This window comes from Catharus ustulatus, chromosome 10 (assembly GCF_009819885.2).
Source record: "Catharus ustulatus isolate bCatUst1 chromosome 10, bCatUst1.pri.v2, whole genome shotgun sequence".
NCBI lineage: Eukaryota > Metazoa > Chordata > Aves > Passeriformes > Turdidae > Catharus > Catharus ustulatus.
The window spans coordinates 9,679,274-9,695,774 of NC_046230.1; the positions used below are offsets into that span (position 1 = coordinate 9,679,274).

General features: G+C 39.5%; 1 protein-coding gene across 5 annotated transcripts in view; it reads left to right on the top strand.

Annotated features, from left to right (window-relative positions):
- NYAP2 (neuronal tyrosine-phosphorylated phosphoinositide-3-kinase adaptor 2) overlaps nt 1-16,501 on the top strand; it is a 136,179-nt gene that overhangs the window by 89,615 nt on the left and 30,063 nt on the right. For all 5 annotated transcript variants that reach the window (XM_033068174.2, XM_033068175.2, XM_033068170.2 and 2 more), the window contains one exon: nt 11,326-11,535. In XM_033068174.2, coding sequence (XP_032924065.1) covers nt 11,326-11,535 — 210 coding nt within the window. The remainder of the gene's footprint in view (nt 1-11,325; nt 11,536-16,501) is intronic.

Below are 16,501 nucleotides of genomic sequence, written 5' to 3' on the forward strand. Positions count from 1 at the left end.
AAGCAAACACTTAGTGGAAGCAGGGAAATGTGCCAGAGGCAAAGGTAAAGAGAACACCAGCTTTGAAGAGAATGACACTCGTCCACCCCTGGAAGGATATGATCTTACCACAGTTAATTCCATTTAGTCAAACCCCAAGAGGGCTATGCTGCTACGTCCATTCCCATCTACCAAGGTATCAGCAAGCCAAGGAGTTGCAGCATCAGAAATACTTTCTGCAGGTGCTCCCTTGTGAGTGCATATCTGGGGCAAGAGCTGTGGACACCTGCACCTACAAAGGTCATGGTCTGCCAGGGTCCCTTGGGTCTCTACAGCTCTGTCCTCCCCTAAGGGACAGGTCTGTTGGGGGCTGTGCCATGTTGTGGGACAGCACTGAAAATGCCTGAAGTATACACATGGGGATGACCAGGTGTGGTCAGCATCCTTCAGGAGCCAAACTTCTGGGGAAAAACAAGATCCACTTTGCAGTACAGTGGTCTTGAGTGCTGCTTCACTCAAAAAATTGTCTTTCCACGGCAGTCCTTAAGTCCCTAGCAAAGGAAGGTGTGCACTGGACTAAGTATTTTGGGCTTGATCAGCTAATCCGGCCAGGAGACTCTTGTTGAAGTTGACATGTGCTCCCCAATTAGCAATCACAGACAATAATTGGAAAGAAAAATCATAATGTATCAGTAAGGTTTTTCAGCTAAACCTACAAAAGGCAGGAAAACATCATTTCACCTGTGCTTGTTTAGTCCAAAGGGGAAGCAGTGAGCTGTAAAGCACAAGTACAAAGGCGAAATGTGTGGAAGCACCCATGGCATCCCTGTGGCACCTTGCACATCTCAGCATGATAATTCCATGCCACAGCTCCACCATCAGTGCCCCATTCTGCATTGCAGGACAGTAATTCCATTCTTCCTCAGCACCAAGGGTAGCGTCAGGTTTAAGAACTTGTTTCCAATGGATAAATCAATGGACACCTGTTCCTTGATTGAAATGCATGCTGTGTGTTTATTGTCTTGCTGCTTTCACACAAAAGTGAGTATGGCATTTAAAGGCATTTAGTCATTCAATACATTGATGCTGGGATGTTCTTCCATGCTTAGGATGAAGGAATGTCTTTGTTAGATGCAGTTGTTAAAACAGAAAATAAGCATTTTGAGATGATATGCAATACTTTTGCTAATTGGTGCCATGGCATTGTTTCCTAATTCAGCAATTTAGGCTCATCAGGAAATCAGGCCCTCCCGGGATTCTGAGGGTATGCAGAAGCATTCAAGAAGACATAATTTCATAAATAATTGCTCAAGATTTTCTGGAAACAGCTACTGTCTCTGACTGATGTATACAGATTTATTTATTCCTTCTGTTTATATTACTCAAATGCTTGATAAAATTTATTTTTCTGGAGAAGAAATAAACTTGTGAGGGGTAAAAAGAGAAAAAGAGATAAAGCTATTCTGTCTCTTATATTTCAAGTAAAAGATGGTTTCAGGTAAAGAAATGAAAAAACATTCTCTTTATGTTTAATGTACAGTAAGATGTGAGATGTCTGAAAGTTGTTACAAATAGAGGGTGAAAAATGCCTTAAATTCACTTAATGGCAGCCAGTTCACTGTATTGTAAATAAGCAAAGGAACATATGCTGCACTTAAGGACGTGGATAATGATAATAGGTTCTCAGTTTTAAGTGCCATTGATTTTCCCCACTCCCCTGAACAGAGCTTTCTAAGCCAGAGAAATATCTTGACCTTTAGACCAAATCCTCAGCACTTATAAATCACCGTTTTTTATTTGAAATCAGGAGAGGTACTCCAGTTTATACCATCTGTGTCTCTGCCTTCAAGAAAATAAATGTGTCCTTTGTGACTAGAACAGCTTGTATTCAAAATGGTGCAGTGATACAGCAGGATGCTGAATTGGAGAGTTTATTGCCTTTCTGTTTCAAGCAGGACCACGCAATTTATGACCAACTTATGGGTGCTCAATCTTAATGGCAAGAAATGCTTAATCTGGTGATTTTTTCCATGAGCATATATTGGCTTCAACAAAACTACTAAATACATTTTCTTAAAACTTCCCAATTGGTTTTTTCAGGGGATGTGGTGTCAGTGTAGGGTAGCAGCTCCTATTGGGAAAGAACTAAAGGGAGAAAAAAGAGGATAGGAAAGGAAGTACTTTGATTTAATAGAATGGTGCAGGGTTATTTATGTTTCCTCCACTCAGGAAGCTGGCACAGACGCATTGGATGAAGCTGTTGGCTTGAGAGCACAAGCTGCCAGCTCTTTCAGAACTTCTCTTTATAACCAAGCAGCAGACCTGGAAATGCATCTTTTTCTGAATTAAGAGTCAGATTTTCTTTGCATTATGATTCAAGTGCATTTGTCCAGTTTGAGGCCATTTCCTCATTTGTTTTCTTTAGCCTGGGAGAAAAGATAATATTCTGATAAACAGTCTTGGGTTTTTAATGGAGGAAAGGTAGATGTGCTCCCCTGAAATTTTCTCTGAACCTTTCAAGACTCTATCAGTAACAGGAAAAATCTAAGTGTTAGAAATGGTTTTGTTTAGGTTATGCATGTAAATTATTCAAATATAAAATTATGAAATTGCTGGGGTGTACAAACATGCTAGGTATAGATAAGGTGAAAAGTACAGGAACACTGAGGCAATAATTGTGAGGATAATCATGCATATTAAAAACCAGGTTCCTTTACATTCCATTTGATGTGAAGGTTCACGTTCCTTTCACTCCTCTGAACAGAATTATCCATCCCTAATAATTATTTTATTGTTAAAACAGTAACATGCAATTAGCACTTTATCTAGCATTTAAGAATGAGTAAGGAGAACTATTGTTCTTGTAACTACCCATCTGAAAGAGAGAAGCTGTGTGTTTAATTTTACTGAAGATGGCAATTACTTTATTTTTGTGTGTGCATTTGAATTCATGACTCAAAAAGTACCTTTCAGGAAACCTGTAGCTAATTTACTGCTCCATCAATGTTTGTGTAATTTGTATGTAGTTTGCGTGTGCTGTAACACAGAGAGCCTGTGCTAGCCACAGTAACTGCTCTGCACAATTGTGAAGGCAATAATAGTAAGGCCTTGCAAGCACAGACATCAGCCACAGCTGTTACAAGACCATCTGCAATTCTACTTATTTCCTTGATACCGGAAGTCTGTGCTGGCATGGTTTCACTGTTGCTTTTCTAGCAAGAATAAATCCAGTTCACAAAATGAAACCTCTAATTAGACAGTGGGGAGGGCCTAAAATAATTAATTCTGTTAAAATGCATAGAAAGCCAGAATGACATAAAGATTTCATCCTATGACTGGGAGGAATCTTAAGTATTTACTTGCAGAGCAAAAATTTCTTGGGATCCTGACCTAGAGCTAGCTAGGCAGAGAGGCTGCACAGGAACATTAGGTGCTTGTGCCTGGCTCTGTGAAAGAGACTGAAATTCAGATGAGGTCAGTGTCCAGGAAGTGTCAGGATTCCCTTTTGCAGGCAACATACTGGATAAAAGGACAGCAGTGCAATTGGCACGTGTGCTCTAATACTGAAAGGCAACTTTTCTAATTCATTAATGAAACCAACAAAGAGAAATGCATTAATAAAAATGTTTTTCATACAGCTAGTTAAACCATAGACAAAGTAGTCAGGAAGTAATTCATTTTCACTTCAACTTTGAAATTGATGTTTTTATGTTCATATGCAATAGGGAGGATTTCTGTCCCTAGTTTCCACAATCCATATCCTTTACTATACTTTTGTTTTCTGACTAACACTTACTACTGAATCTGGATAAAAACACTTCTTAGAAGACATTGAAGTGTTCAGAAATGGAAAAACCTTACATTCAAACTCCCGAAAGAGTTCAAAAGCTGTTTTTCAGGAAAAACTTGACAAAAGAGTGTTGACTAGTTTAATATAGTCAGGACTTCCATGAAAGATTGATGATTTTGAAGAGAAGCTTTGAAACATAAGGTCGTGAACTTTCTGCAAATGCATTTTTCTTGAAATGTCTCTATACTTCAGCTCTTTTGACTTACTCTTGCCTTATGATTTCTTGCCATACTGTGTTAGGGTGTTTGCAAGACCTATCAAACCATTGTGTTCTCATTCAAAGATCAGGGATGTATTTTAAAAACCTGAATAATAGAATGAGTGAGAGGTACAATGAGTGGGGCTGAGAAGGAAAGCCTTTAAGTGAGAGTAGCCACCATCCCTTCAAATCAAATGCCAGGTAACAGTTGGGCCACCTTTACAGAGACTGATTTCTACAGTTTCATTACAGGTGTCATTAACAGTGTTTTCTTTGGTCATTATAGAGTTTAGGGTGAGCGTGGCAATCTGTGCTTATGTGCAATGCATGTTGCTAATTAGTCCAAGGCTCATGGCAGTGAAACCAAAGTTTCCCAAGCCTGCTACACTCAGACTTTTCAGGCTGGGCTTCTTCCTTCTCCTACTTAAATCCTGTCTGCTGCAAACAGTCATAGACCTTGTTCATACCCACTTATGGGTATGAAATATACGTGCACACATTTAGTTTGTTAATTGAAAGCACGGCCTGGGTCTGAGTGCACAAACTTTGAAAGATAAATGTTTACAGGTCCCCATGGTCAGCTATTCCACACATCCATATGAATCAGCATGTCTGGCTAGCCCCAGCTAACAACTGCTGGAAGGAAAACCCTTGCTCTGTTGAAGTTAATAACAGAATTCCCTGTGACTTGCTGTAATTAGGATTTTGCCCAAAAAGGCACCAGAGGACACAGGCTTCTGTTAAGGTTTTTCTAAGTGCAAATCACCAATTTCCAGCATTCCAAGGTTTAAAAGGAAAATGATAAAAAAAGAAAAATGCAGTGAATATCAGATAATAATGTGTTCTACTTAATTATGTAATTGTGACAAGTCTGAATAAAGTAGAAAACTTGTTAATAGGCTGTCATTTGATGTAATGTTGAGAGTCCCAGGACACTGCTTTTATTTGCTTTAGTGGTACATCTGTACAGTGCACATCTTCCAGATGTGGCCTCTTTGGTCAGAGGATGGGGTTAGCATGTGATTTGCAGCAGAATAGGCAAACTTAAAAGATCAAGAAAAGAGTGAATGATTAAGAAATATTGATGGCCCTGTTGGAAACAGGTAATTGTCATTGCTTCTGTAATATATGCCAAAATATGATAATTTTGGATCAATCATAGAATCATAGAATAAGGGTGGAACAGGTCTCTAAGATCATGAGTTACCAATGTCAGCCCAGCACCACCACCATGCTCAACATTCATTTATGTCCTCAAGTGCCATATCCACACATTTTTGAATACTTCCAGGGATGGAAAATGTCTCTCCTTATTTAATAGTAAAAACAGGTTTTCCTTTATTTTAATCAATATACAAGAGGATTTTTTTCTCTTACCCTAGGACATCAAATAATGTCTTACAGTGGTGATTTTTTAAAAATTTGTCTTTTAAGGGACTGACACCAGCTGAAGTTTATTGGAACTTCAAGAATTCTATTCTATTTTTTCAACCAGATCATAGCTTTCATAATTTTCATTGAATATTTTTATTCTAAAGCCTTGGTTGATAAATCTATGGTGTAAATATTTTGCTATAACCTATCCCTTCTTTTATTAGTCTTCAGTTAGTTGTATTGTGGCCTTTTCTTTTCCTATCTTGTTTTCCTAACCAGGATTGCACACTTAGCAGGTTTGGGACAGCCACAGAAAATCAGCTAAACACATTTTCCTCCGTAATTCCTCTTCGCCTCCCTTGGCTGTCTGTAGCAGGCTGATGTGATCTCCACTGGATTTCACCACATAAAACAAAAAAAGCCCTGCACAGCTCACAGGAAAGCATTCCATCAACACCAAGAAGCAGCTCAGCTATGTCTTCCCTAAATGTTAGATAGTTTGGGAAACTTTTAGGCTTTCTATTGATTTTGCATGGAACTAGGTCAGAGCTGCTTTTAATTGAACAAGCTGGCTGCTGCAACTCTCACTTAACTGTAAAAAAGGGTATTAAAAATTGATATGCAAAGCAAACTCCTGCTTAATTAGCAAGCAGATGAAGTCAGAATAGACAAACCACTATAGTTAACAAAGATGAGGATATGTGTTTTACTGACAGTATTATATGCTCTTTTTTTTTTCTTTTAATAGCTGAAACACTGGGCATTATCCGTATTTCTTGCATGTGGTATTAATAGCTGATTATTTTTCTTTGGGAGAGGTTGGGATAAATTTAGAACTGTGCAGATCAGACAAACACCACACATCAAAAATCCATTAAAAGGCAGCTCTAATTTTCAGATGTGTACTAGAGGTAAATAAAAGCCCTGGGGTGCAGATGGAAGAAGCTCTGGGATTCTCTGAAAGGCTTAGTCCTGCTCTCTGTGCAGTGCCTGAGGAAGGGGTCAGGCACACGGGCACAGGCTGCCGAGGTGCCGGCAGTGGCAGAGGGGACACTGGTGCAGCTGTGCCCGGGGCATGTCTCTGGTACCACTGACCATCACACACACGTGCTGGCTGCAGTCTCACCCTGCATCTGCACCCCTCCAGTGTGCCCTCGCAGTGCTCTGTGCTCCTGCTCCCTCAGCCAGGGCTGTGCCTGCCCTGAGGCCAGATGAGGTGAGGTCAGATATGTCGAGGCTGGAGGAGATCATGAGTTCTGGCATGCATTTAAACTCCATCCCAAATGACTTTGCTTTGCACCTGTACATGAGTGTTGAATTTTAGACCATTTCCTTCCCCCAGTATGGGAGTTCTGTCTAGAGTGATATATTATTTATGTAGGTTTATAACAAACACAAAGAAACAAAAGGAATAAATTAATAATGTATGGATTAGCTTATACATTTCAGCTCACAGCTGAGAGAGAGGACAGAGAGTAATCCTCATTTTAAAGTCCTTAAGACAATTGCTTTTCTTTCTTCCCCCAAAACCCCAAGCAGTAATAAAAGTTCTGCCATTTATCACTTACCATTGCACTAAGAAACCACCTGAACCTGAAATTAATTTGTGTTTAAGAGCAGAGTGGCAGACTGGCCACAGAATTATACTCATTTGAATGATAGGTTTTTGGATGTTTTCTGTAGCTGTAATTTCAGTTTGCTTAGGTACAAGTTACAACTGACTGAGTTTATTTCTTACTCCTTTAGCATCAGGTTTTATAGTACCACAGCTCACATGCCAGCCTTGCCTAGTGCACAGCTATTAGGGGATCTTTCCTGGAGGGGAGATTGTACATGCCAATTATTTGTAAAATATGTATTTTACAAGAGATTTTAACCTTATACTTTAAATGGAAAAGTCTGAGATCCAGGTGAAATAAATAAGAAAAATGCGTATCTTTAAATATTGAAATATAATGACAGATGAAAGTTCTTGAAACATTTGAGTGCCTTTATGGCAGTTTAACCAACTGTGTCCATAAATATTTAAAGCAGTGAATTATTTCTTGAAATTTACATTTTTATGTACCATTTTGGTGGAAGAAGTATTGAACAATAAATATGCTTTCCATAATAATTTCAGCTTTTAAAAAAGTAGCACTTGACTGAGAAAAGATTTTCTGGTGGCCACCATATGATTCAGTGAGCTCCCAGCATAATACTGAGCTTTGATATTTCCTACCTCCAAATTAAGGTTTTTAACAGCACAAGATAACCTAGACCCAAGCTATGTTTCTACACTTCCCAAATAAAAATAAATAAAAAGAGCTGTGCAGCAGCTGCTGTTACCTTTCAGCCGTGTCTCTGTATGCACAGATATATATGACTGGTCAGAGTTCCTGTATTCAGGATGGGATCAATAGTGATAAAGTGGCCATTTAAATCCTGCTGTAGCTTTTATGAGGGTTACTCTGTGTTAAATACCCTGGTTTGCTTTTCAGTGGATGATAAGGTCCCCACCCACAGGTGACCACAGCCAGCAGCTACGGGCATGTTCTGCTCTCTGCCAATGCCTTCTGCCAGGCTGCAGGAGCCAAAACGTGGAGCAGGGAATGTGCTCTTATGAGACACAATCATTTGTGCCACAACCATTTGTGCCATTTGCTCCACTCTGTGGAGCTACATTTGCAGCAAGGAACAGTTGACAAGATAAAAACATCCAAGTGGCTGAGACAGTCAGCAAATGTGCCAGTGATGGGCTGAGACCTGGCTGGGGAGCATTCTGCATTTCCAGAGCTGTCCTGGCCACACTGGAACTGAGGTGCTCTTTTAGTCAACCAAGAATTAGAAGAGTGATTTTAAATTTTGTTTAAATTGAGTTTGAGTATGATTCTTATTGAAATTTATTAAAGAAGCTGAAATTTTTCTAAAATTCTCCAAAAATATTTGGGGCAATAATTTTCTTTTTCGTTTTTTTCTGTATTTACAAGTGAACTGGAAGGTAATATTACAGAAAACGACATAAAACACTGACATGTTGTTTTCTGGCTGTGTATCATTGTTACTGATAATGATCACCAAATAATAATGATTCAGGCCCAGTGATGGGTTACATGACATTATAATCTATTTCAATCTGCTTTTCATTTTTAGGATATATTACTTTTCAGATAAACTGTGAACTGAAAATCCCCAAGAAGGGATAGTGGAATGTAAATTTGCAAAGTCTAGACAGCCAGCTGAAAACTGATTTTCTACACCTTATAAAGTAGACTATAAACCAAATCTTTATTTAGTCTGAATAGTTCCACAGTTTCCAGCTGTTTGCAGAGAACTGCTGTGCTTTGATTCAGCAGACAATAAAACTAAGAACACACAAATCTTTTTTATCAGGCAACAAGTACAAATGCTTCCCTGTTAAGTAAACTTAAGCAGATAAATCCTTAGCTACACACTCAGCCAGAGTATTTCCACTGTGACAAGGGCTGACTGCATGTGTGTGAAATTTCAAGGGGTGATGTTCAAGTAGTGTCAATGAGGCACACACGGAGAAGGTTTTCACTAAGGTAGTCACAGCATTTCCAGGAGCATCTGGATGACATAGTAAATTAACTCTATTGAATGATGCATTAACTTAGTGGGGCACTTGCAGGGCCCAGTTCTTACTTTCTAAAAATGCATTCTAATCTTCTGGCTTTCTCTTCATTTTGCTGTAAAGAATAAACTGCAATCTAGACACCATCCTGTACTAGTGGGAAAGAGGACTGTGTGCATTTCCAAAGAATTTTGAAACTTTGTTTTTATCTTTCATTTTCCCAAAAAAGCTGTATCTTAAAGAGGTGAATGTTATTGGTGTGAAGAAAAAAAATCACATATCATTGCATGCATCTGTTATGTGAAAAAACACATCAGTATTTTTGATAGCTCGATGCTGTCAACTGTAACAGTTCTAATCCTGGTAATAATTTGGGTGCTCTCTCTCTTCTCACAGCTCTTTGTATCAGCAGGTCTCTCTGTGCAGTCACAGAGAGATCTGTGTCACACACATCTCGTAGCAAAGGTCCCTGAAAGGCAGATGCCGTGTTATATTGATAGACACTGCTATTCAACCTTGTACCCTGCTGGGGTTGCTAGCTAGGAAAAACAAACACTTTGGATTTTCACTGCAGTGTCTTTTTGCATACACTAAGGTAGGTAGGTGACCTAGAAGTTCATAGAAGAGGTTTGAGTTTTGAAGGTCTTTGTCACATAAAGTGTCACTGAATCCTATTTATGACTCCCAGCCTGAGGTGGTTTAATCATTTTCTCATGCAAAGTTACTACTTGAAAGCTGTGGTAAGATATTCTCAACATTACATTTTATTATTAACCAAGAGTAATTAATGAAATACACTAATAATTACATCTGGCACTGCGTATCCACTGAGATATTTTTTACATTTCTTGTATGATGTTTCATTGAGGAAACCCCAGGCTGACTGTGTTGTTAATCGTTAAGGTCATATGCAGACTGGAATGTCAAAGAACCCAAAACAAGGTGAGATTTTGTCACTGTCGTGAGTAGTTGTGGTCTCTACCCATCACAGATGTCTAACAGTGCATCTTCCCCTGTTTGCTGTAGCACAGGTAACGATCAAAATTGGTGAATCAAAGTGGTCCTTTTCTGGGACTGTATCATCTGGGAGGTGATCCCTGTTGGACAGTCCCAGTTCCTGGCCATAGGGATGACTGGGAGAGGAAGCAGCAACTCAGACTGTCAGTCCTGCCCTGCATTCAGCATGGGCCCCTCGGGGAACTGCTCGCATCTCCCGGCTCTCAGTGGCTCCTGACGTTTTCTCCTTGCTTGGCTCTCTCAAACCTTCCAAAGTCCCTTGAAGCCACTAAAAGTTTTTGAGATAGAGCTCAAGGGAAGATTGTTATCTCTATCAAATGTAGGTTCCAAGGCTGCAGATACATACAGGAATTAAGATACATCAGGGGGTTGATTAATAAATCTGTGTGACTGGAACTGAGAGCATCATGTAAGGATCTCTTCAGGTTTGTGATATAAAGTTCCAAACTGAGAGCTAATTTTTTTTCAAAAGGAGGTAAACAGTAGCTTTGAATAACTGTGTAGCACAGTAATTAGCTCTTACAACTGAAGAGCAATCTATCTGTTTCTTCTGTATCCAGTTTTCCATGTGAATTTTTCACAGCTACAGATGGGAAAGAGTAGGAATTAATTCTTTTTCCATGCATTGCTCAATCTGCAAGAAAAGAAATTAGAATCTTGAGAAAAGAACAGATAATCACCAGCCAAGAAGAAAGCAGACATCACTACTTCACTTGAAAAAATCATTCAAGTGTGTTTTGAATTGCTCCTCTTTTCATTGACTTGTGGTGTTGCAAGCAGAAAGTAATTTTCTGATTCCAAGGATTTTCCAACCAAGTGCAGTTTCATTCCCCAGGTTGTGGTGCTGGGCACACCCAAAATGGGTTTGTGCTCTTTTGTTTTCTGGATTATGTGCTTTTATTAGAGCTTATGAGAAGTACAGATATGTTGGTTGCACAATATTGCCTTAGGAGAGAGCTTCCTTAGAAAGTGCCTGAAGAACTTGTTCCCAATGAAATGACAGCTGAAAAGATTTCAAGTATTTCTATAAATTGTTAATAAACCACAGTTTGGTAGGGAACCATTTTGAAAATTATTTTTCTGGCATATAAAAGTTGTAACAGAAATGTTTCATTTTATCCATCTGCTGCATGGTGTGTGCTTTTAATAATTAAAATGTGTACTGAACCTACGTAAACTACAGGGTTTTGGCCTAGATGGTAAAACCATGCTATAAATTGCCCTTGAAAGATTTATGATTGATATGTATGGAGTATTTTTCAAAATATTATTGCATGATATAGATGATTAGCAGTTGCTCTATAATGAAATGTGCACTTGTGTATTTTGCAGAACCACTAGATGAGCTGAAGATCAGAAGTCACAGCACTGAACCACTACCAAAGCTGGAAAACAAAGAGAGAGGACATCATGGGACAGCTTCCTCTAGGGAGCCAGGGAAAGCTCAGGAATGGGATGGAACGCCAGGCCCCCCTGTGGTGTCCAGCAGGCTGGGGAGATCCTCTGTCAGCCCAACCATGCTGGCTGGAGGCAACAGCTCAGGTATGTCAAGTGGCAGCGCAGGGAAGATCTAAGGAATCTCCTTGTGAGATGAAGAATCTCTAAAGATACTCAGGTGTAGGAAGTATCCAAATTCTTTAGACTTCTAAATATCTTCCAGATTTGGCCCTGCCCATTGACTGCTGCACTAATAAGGCTTGTGCTGTAGCTGTGCTCTGTGCCAGAACAGCTGGGATGGTGGCATGGAATAGAAGCATGTAAACATGCCAGTCATCTACTTTAAATGAGGTAAAGCATTCCACCTGACACTGAAAAAGTACCCTATGGCAAAGACACTCCTAGGATGGCACCTCAGGAAGAAGTTCTAAAGTTCAAGTATCACATAAAGTAACAAAAATACACTGTGCAAAAGCAAGGCTGTCTTACCTAGGGGCACAGTAACAGGACACAGGCAGCCTTTCTGTGACTATGAATTTCAGAACTCTCAGGTACACACCTATTCATTTTATTAATCAAAAATGTTTACATATTAAATTTACATACTAAATTGCCATAAACCATGGTATTTTAATGCAGTCTTGTTTATAAATTGACTAAGACAAATGGAACTGATAAATGAATAGATATCTATACAGAGATATCTATTGCCCATGCATGTAGTACCACGGTATTGGTACTTTTGAGATTTGACAGCTCTCATAAAAGAGTAACTTCTTTGCTTATTAGTTGGACTGTGAGAAATATCCACTTTAAGGAGGGTTGGCATATCTAGTACTGAAGCCTCATGGTCAATGTTCAGTGAGTATAAGAGCACAAATGAGCTGCTCAGACAAGAAATCATTCCTGCCTGAGAGATCTGCTGGGCAGTGAGTGGCAGCAAGAAGTGTTTAAACTGCTGAGTGAACAGAGATGCTCACGCCTTACCAAGAACATTGCTTCCCTGTGTGATAATGGGACTCAGATTGTCCCTGAATTGCTGAAAATGACACCTGAAACTCAGTGTATAGGTTAAAGAATCTTTGCTGATGTGAAATGTCATTTGCAGCAATCATGTAGTCCAGCTTTACTTGCTATAGACCCCCCAAACAGTCCTTGCTGGTGCAGTGAAAATTACTTTTCTGCAAACTTATGAGTCTAGCACTGGTTTTTGTATGTTACTGCCATTTGCTTACTTGTCTGTTCTCACAAAGCTTCCTAGAATGTGGGAATTTTCCAGATTAGCTCATAGTTTTTGGTAAAAAGTTTTGTTCCCAGTGTATTAGAGCATAATTTGTGCTAATGCAGATTAAACGATAGGTTTAAAGCTACCACATCAAAGAACTGGCATATCTGATAATTAGAACAAAGGTGTGTACCAATCTCTTCAGTTCTGCAAGATGACACTATGGAGCAGAGTCGAAAAGAAGTTAAAATTGAGGAGTAAGCTCTTAGCAAAATAAAACACTGCTGTCCAACATTTCTGCAGCAGTTTTATTTCAAAGAGTTGGTTGATCTCCAAAAGCAGACAAAACATGTTGGCCTCAATCTCCATTTGGCATCAACAAACTGCAATAGTTGTTGAATCATGCCTTGATTTAGTTAACTGTGACTTTGTCTTACATTGCTAGGACTGTCAAAGAAAAATTTTATTTTCTTGGCTGAATTTTGACTCCTTTTTATGATTAAAATCTGAGCCCTGATTATGACTTTTCTTTCCCTTTTGTGATATTTCATTTGATGAATATTGCCTCTCATCTGCCCTGAATATTTTTTCCCCTGTGCCTCTTGCTGTTGCCTGAGCAACTTGTTTTACCTTTACTCAGTGGGGCACTGCATTGAGAATGCTGTACACAGTTCTCCTCAATGAACTTGTACATGAACTGTAACAGCTCATTCTCTGCAATTAAATTAAAACTGTAACAGAATGCAAGAGGAGAGATTTAATACTTTCATATGAATACAAATGCTTTCTGGAGTCAAGGAGATAAAGTAATTCTGCACTAGCAATTAGAACTTAGATTTACTGCAGGACCAAATAAAATCAAGGCAGTCCCCAGTACAGTCATCACTGCTGTTGCTCTCTTTGCAACATCATAGATAACAGAAAAAAGGGAATTTTTTGGTTTTGGTTTTTTTTTTTTTTTTTGTGCAGTCATGTCCTTGAAACACCACAGTTTGGTACTTGCCTCCTAGTTCACACTGATACAGACATTTTTTTAGGGCAATATCGGAATAAATTTTTTTAAATGGTGTTGAATTGCTCTGCTGTAAAAGAGAAAGGGTGTGAATGGACTTCCCACTGAGCTCATCAGGCAGCTCTGCTCCAGCACAGATGAGCCAGGAATTGGGATGGCCTGGGCAAATACCTGAGTGAGAATACTGATTTTTGGTGGGTTCTCCCCAGCACTGGAACTGCTAGTAAGATCAGAGGGAGAATGAGGCATCTCCAAACAGAATCTTGAACTTTCTATCCATTTTGTTCAAAGAGCCTGGGCTGTCAGCTGCACAGTTATCACTGTCTCCAGTGTCTGATTGTTCTGTGACAGGATTGTCAAGGGCACTTTCTGTTTCTTGGCATTCTATAATTTCTTATGGAAAGCAGTGTGATTTGGGGGCATGCTGACTTTTAGGAAAGTCAGTGCAATTATAATGAACAGCCAAACACAATCTGTAACACAGAATCTATATAACTTCACTCCAGGAGACTTGAAGAGTATTTTCTGGAATCTTGCTGCTTTTTTCCTAACTGCAACAAAGAAGCATTTTGCATTGCCACCTGCTGCTGGAGACAGGCACTGCCCTGCCTTTAAATCTCAGAAAATCAATTGCATCCTGGTTTTGAATCACCAGCAGCTTGTCACTCAGCCAGCCATAAGTATTCCATCTGAAAACATTGTAGGTAATCAGAAAGGGAGTAAATGCCCACCTTTCATTAGAATTACTGGCCATCATTGGTGATTTCCAAAAGTGGTAAATATTTTAAATTCATCTATTTGGGAATGGGGCAAAGCCTGGGAAGCCCAAGGCACAAGATGCATCCATTGGTGTATGCATCCATTGGTGTAAGAAGGGAATAGCAGCAAAAAGTCAGTTCATGCCAGCCAAAGTGCTTCACACAAAGACCCTCACATATTCTCCTCACAGGCAGTATCACTGTGCTCCTAAATCCACAAGGATTCTCTATGTGAATATTCTCCAACTTAATGCAGGGGTTTTATGTTAGTGCCCAGACCTTGCCTGCACTGGCCATTCCTGTTCTCTGCTCACAAGCTCCTCCTAAGCAGCTCCTGTGACCTTTAATACAAGGAGCAGTATTGGGAGCTGCACACTGAGGCCATCCCACCAGTGCCCGTGGTCCTGCTGTGTGACCTCCAGGGTGCAGGATCACACCGATTCTGGCTGGAGTAAAAATGTTGCCTAGGTGTAACAACAACACACACAAAAAACCAGAGCAAAGATACAAAAACTTCCTTGTATTTCAAAGAAGCCAGGAAATAGCAAACAAACAGCCAAATCCTACAACAAAAGCATTACAAAAAAAATAAACACCCATATTTCAGGATACAAAGTATATTCCACTAACAGCTTTTCCCTTTGGGCAAAATCCCTTGAACCTAAACAGAGAGTTCCTCTTCAGATACAGTTTTGTTCATTACCTGACTTGGGAATGAGACTTGCTAAACTTTTTGCCTATGGACATCTGGCAACACCGAGTTCCACAAGCTCAGTGTTCCCCTAGTGAAAACTGTTCAGTCTGACATGTTCTGTGATATTTTAGCACTAATTGGCTTCTGCCAATAGCAAAGTACTAACTACTTTTTTATATATAGCAGAATACTGTATAGTTTATTGCACCCTCACATTTCATAATGTTAAGCTATATTTCAGCTTAATCATCCCTTTTTAGGCCTTTATGAAGATACATGGTGTGATGTATTTTTCCACTATGCATGCTTCCTTTTTCTTCTTTTTCTTCTTTTTTTTTTCTTTTTTTTTCATGTGATTGCTCTCAACCTGTCACATTGCCTCGTTTAATTCAAAACGCATTTCTTGGCAGCTGTAGCAAATAAGCAATATTTCTCTTTTCATGTGCAAAGAAGAGACTGTGACAGGATAAGAAGCTTCTCCAATGTAAGTGACAGCCAGAGTATCTTTTCGAATTAAGATTAGGATAGGCAGAAAGAAGACTTCCTTGGGTGAATAAAGAACTCTTCCCATCAAGATCCAAAAATAAAAATAGTGAAGAGTTGTACTTCTGGAGGATATAGAAAGTCATAGCACATTGGTATAAAACAGATTGAAAATATTTCCATAAAATCTTGTGACATTTCATCACTGTGCTTTATTGAGGAAAATCCTACAACACCCCATGTCCCAAATGAAATCAGCCAAGCCTCTACATCTTTAGTCATGATGGCAGCCCTTGCAGTTTTGGAAAACAAGCCCTTTATATGAGTGCTTAGATGCATAATTAAATTCACAACTTTAAGGCAATCCTATTTCTTTTGGAAAGCCTATATTTCTGTGTTGCAGTCTCCTAAAATTCTCATCCTTAATGCTGCCCTTTGGAACTTAATGCTTGCCTGTTTCCATGTGTAATCTTCCTGTGCTGTCAAGACTGAGTTTAAACCTGAGAGCGCAGTGATGTTTGGCCCATCGCAGCAGATTTTGTGTGTGGATTTGCTTGGTGTGAGGAGGCTGTGCTCCAACTCCCCTGTCCAAGTGTTGTGGCCACTGTGGATGCCATTAGAGGGGACTGAGGCCGCTGGCCCACCCTGCCCTCCTAGCACTGCACTGCACCTGGCTCCCAGAGACCTGCAGTGCATTTTTCATGTCATGTCTCTGTGAGAGATGCAACATTTGAAGCTTTGCAAAATAATACTACTAAAATTCCAAATACACCAACCAAATTTTATTAATATTTTTGTGCATAACATTTCACAGCTTTGTTGCTACCCCCAAGACTCTATTGGGTTCACACCTCATGCTGCCCAATGGTTGCATGAGGCATTTCTATAGGCTACTCACA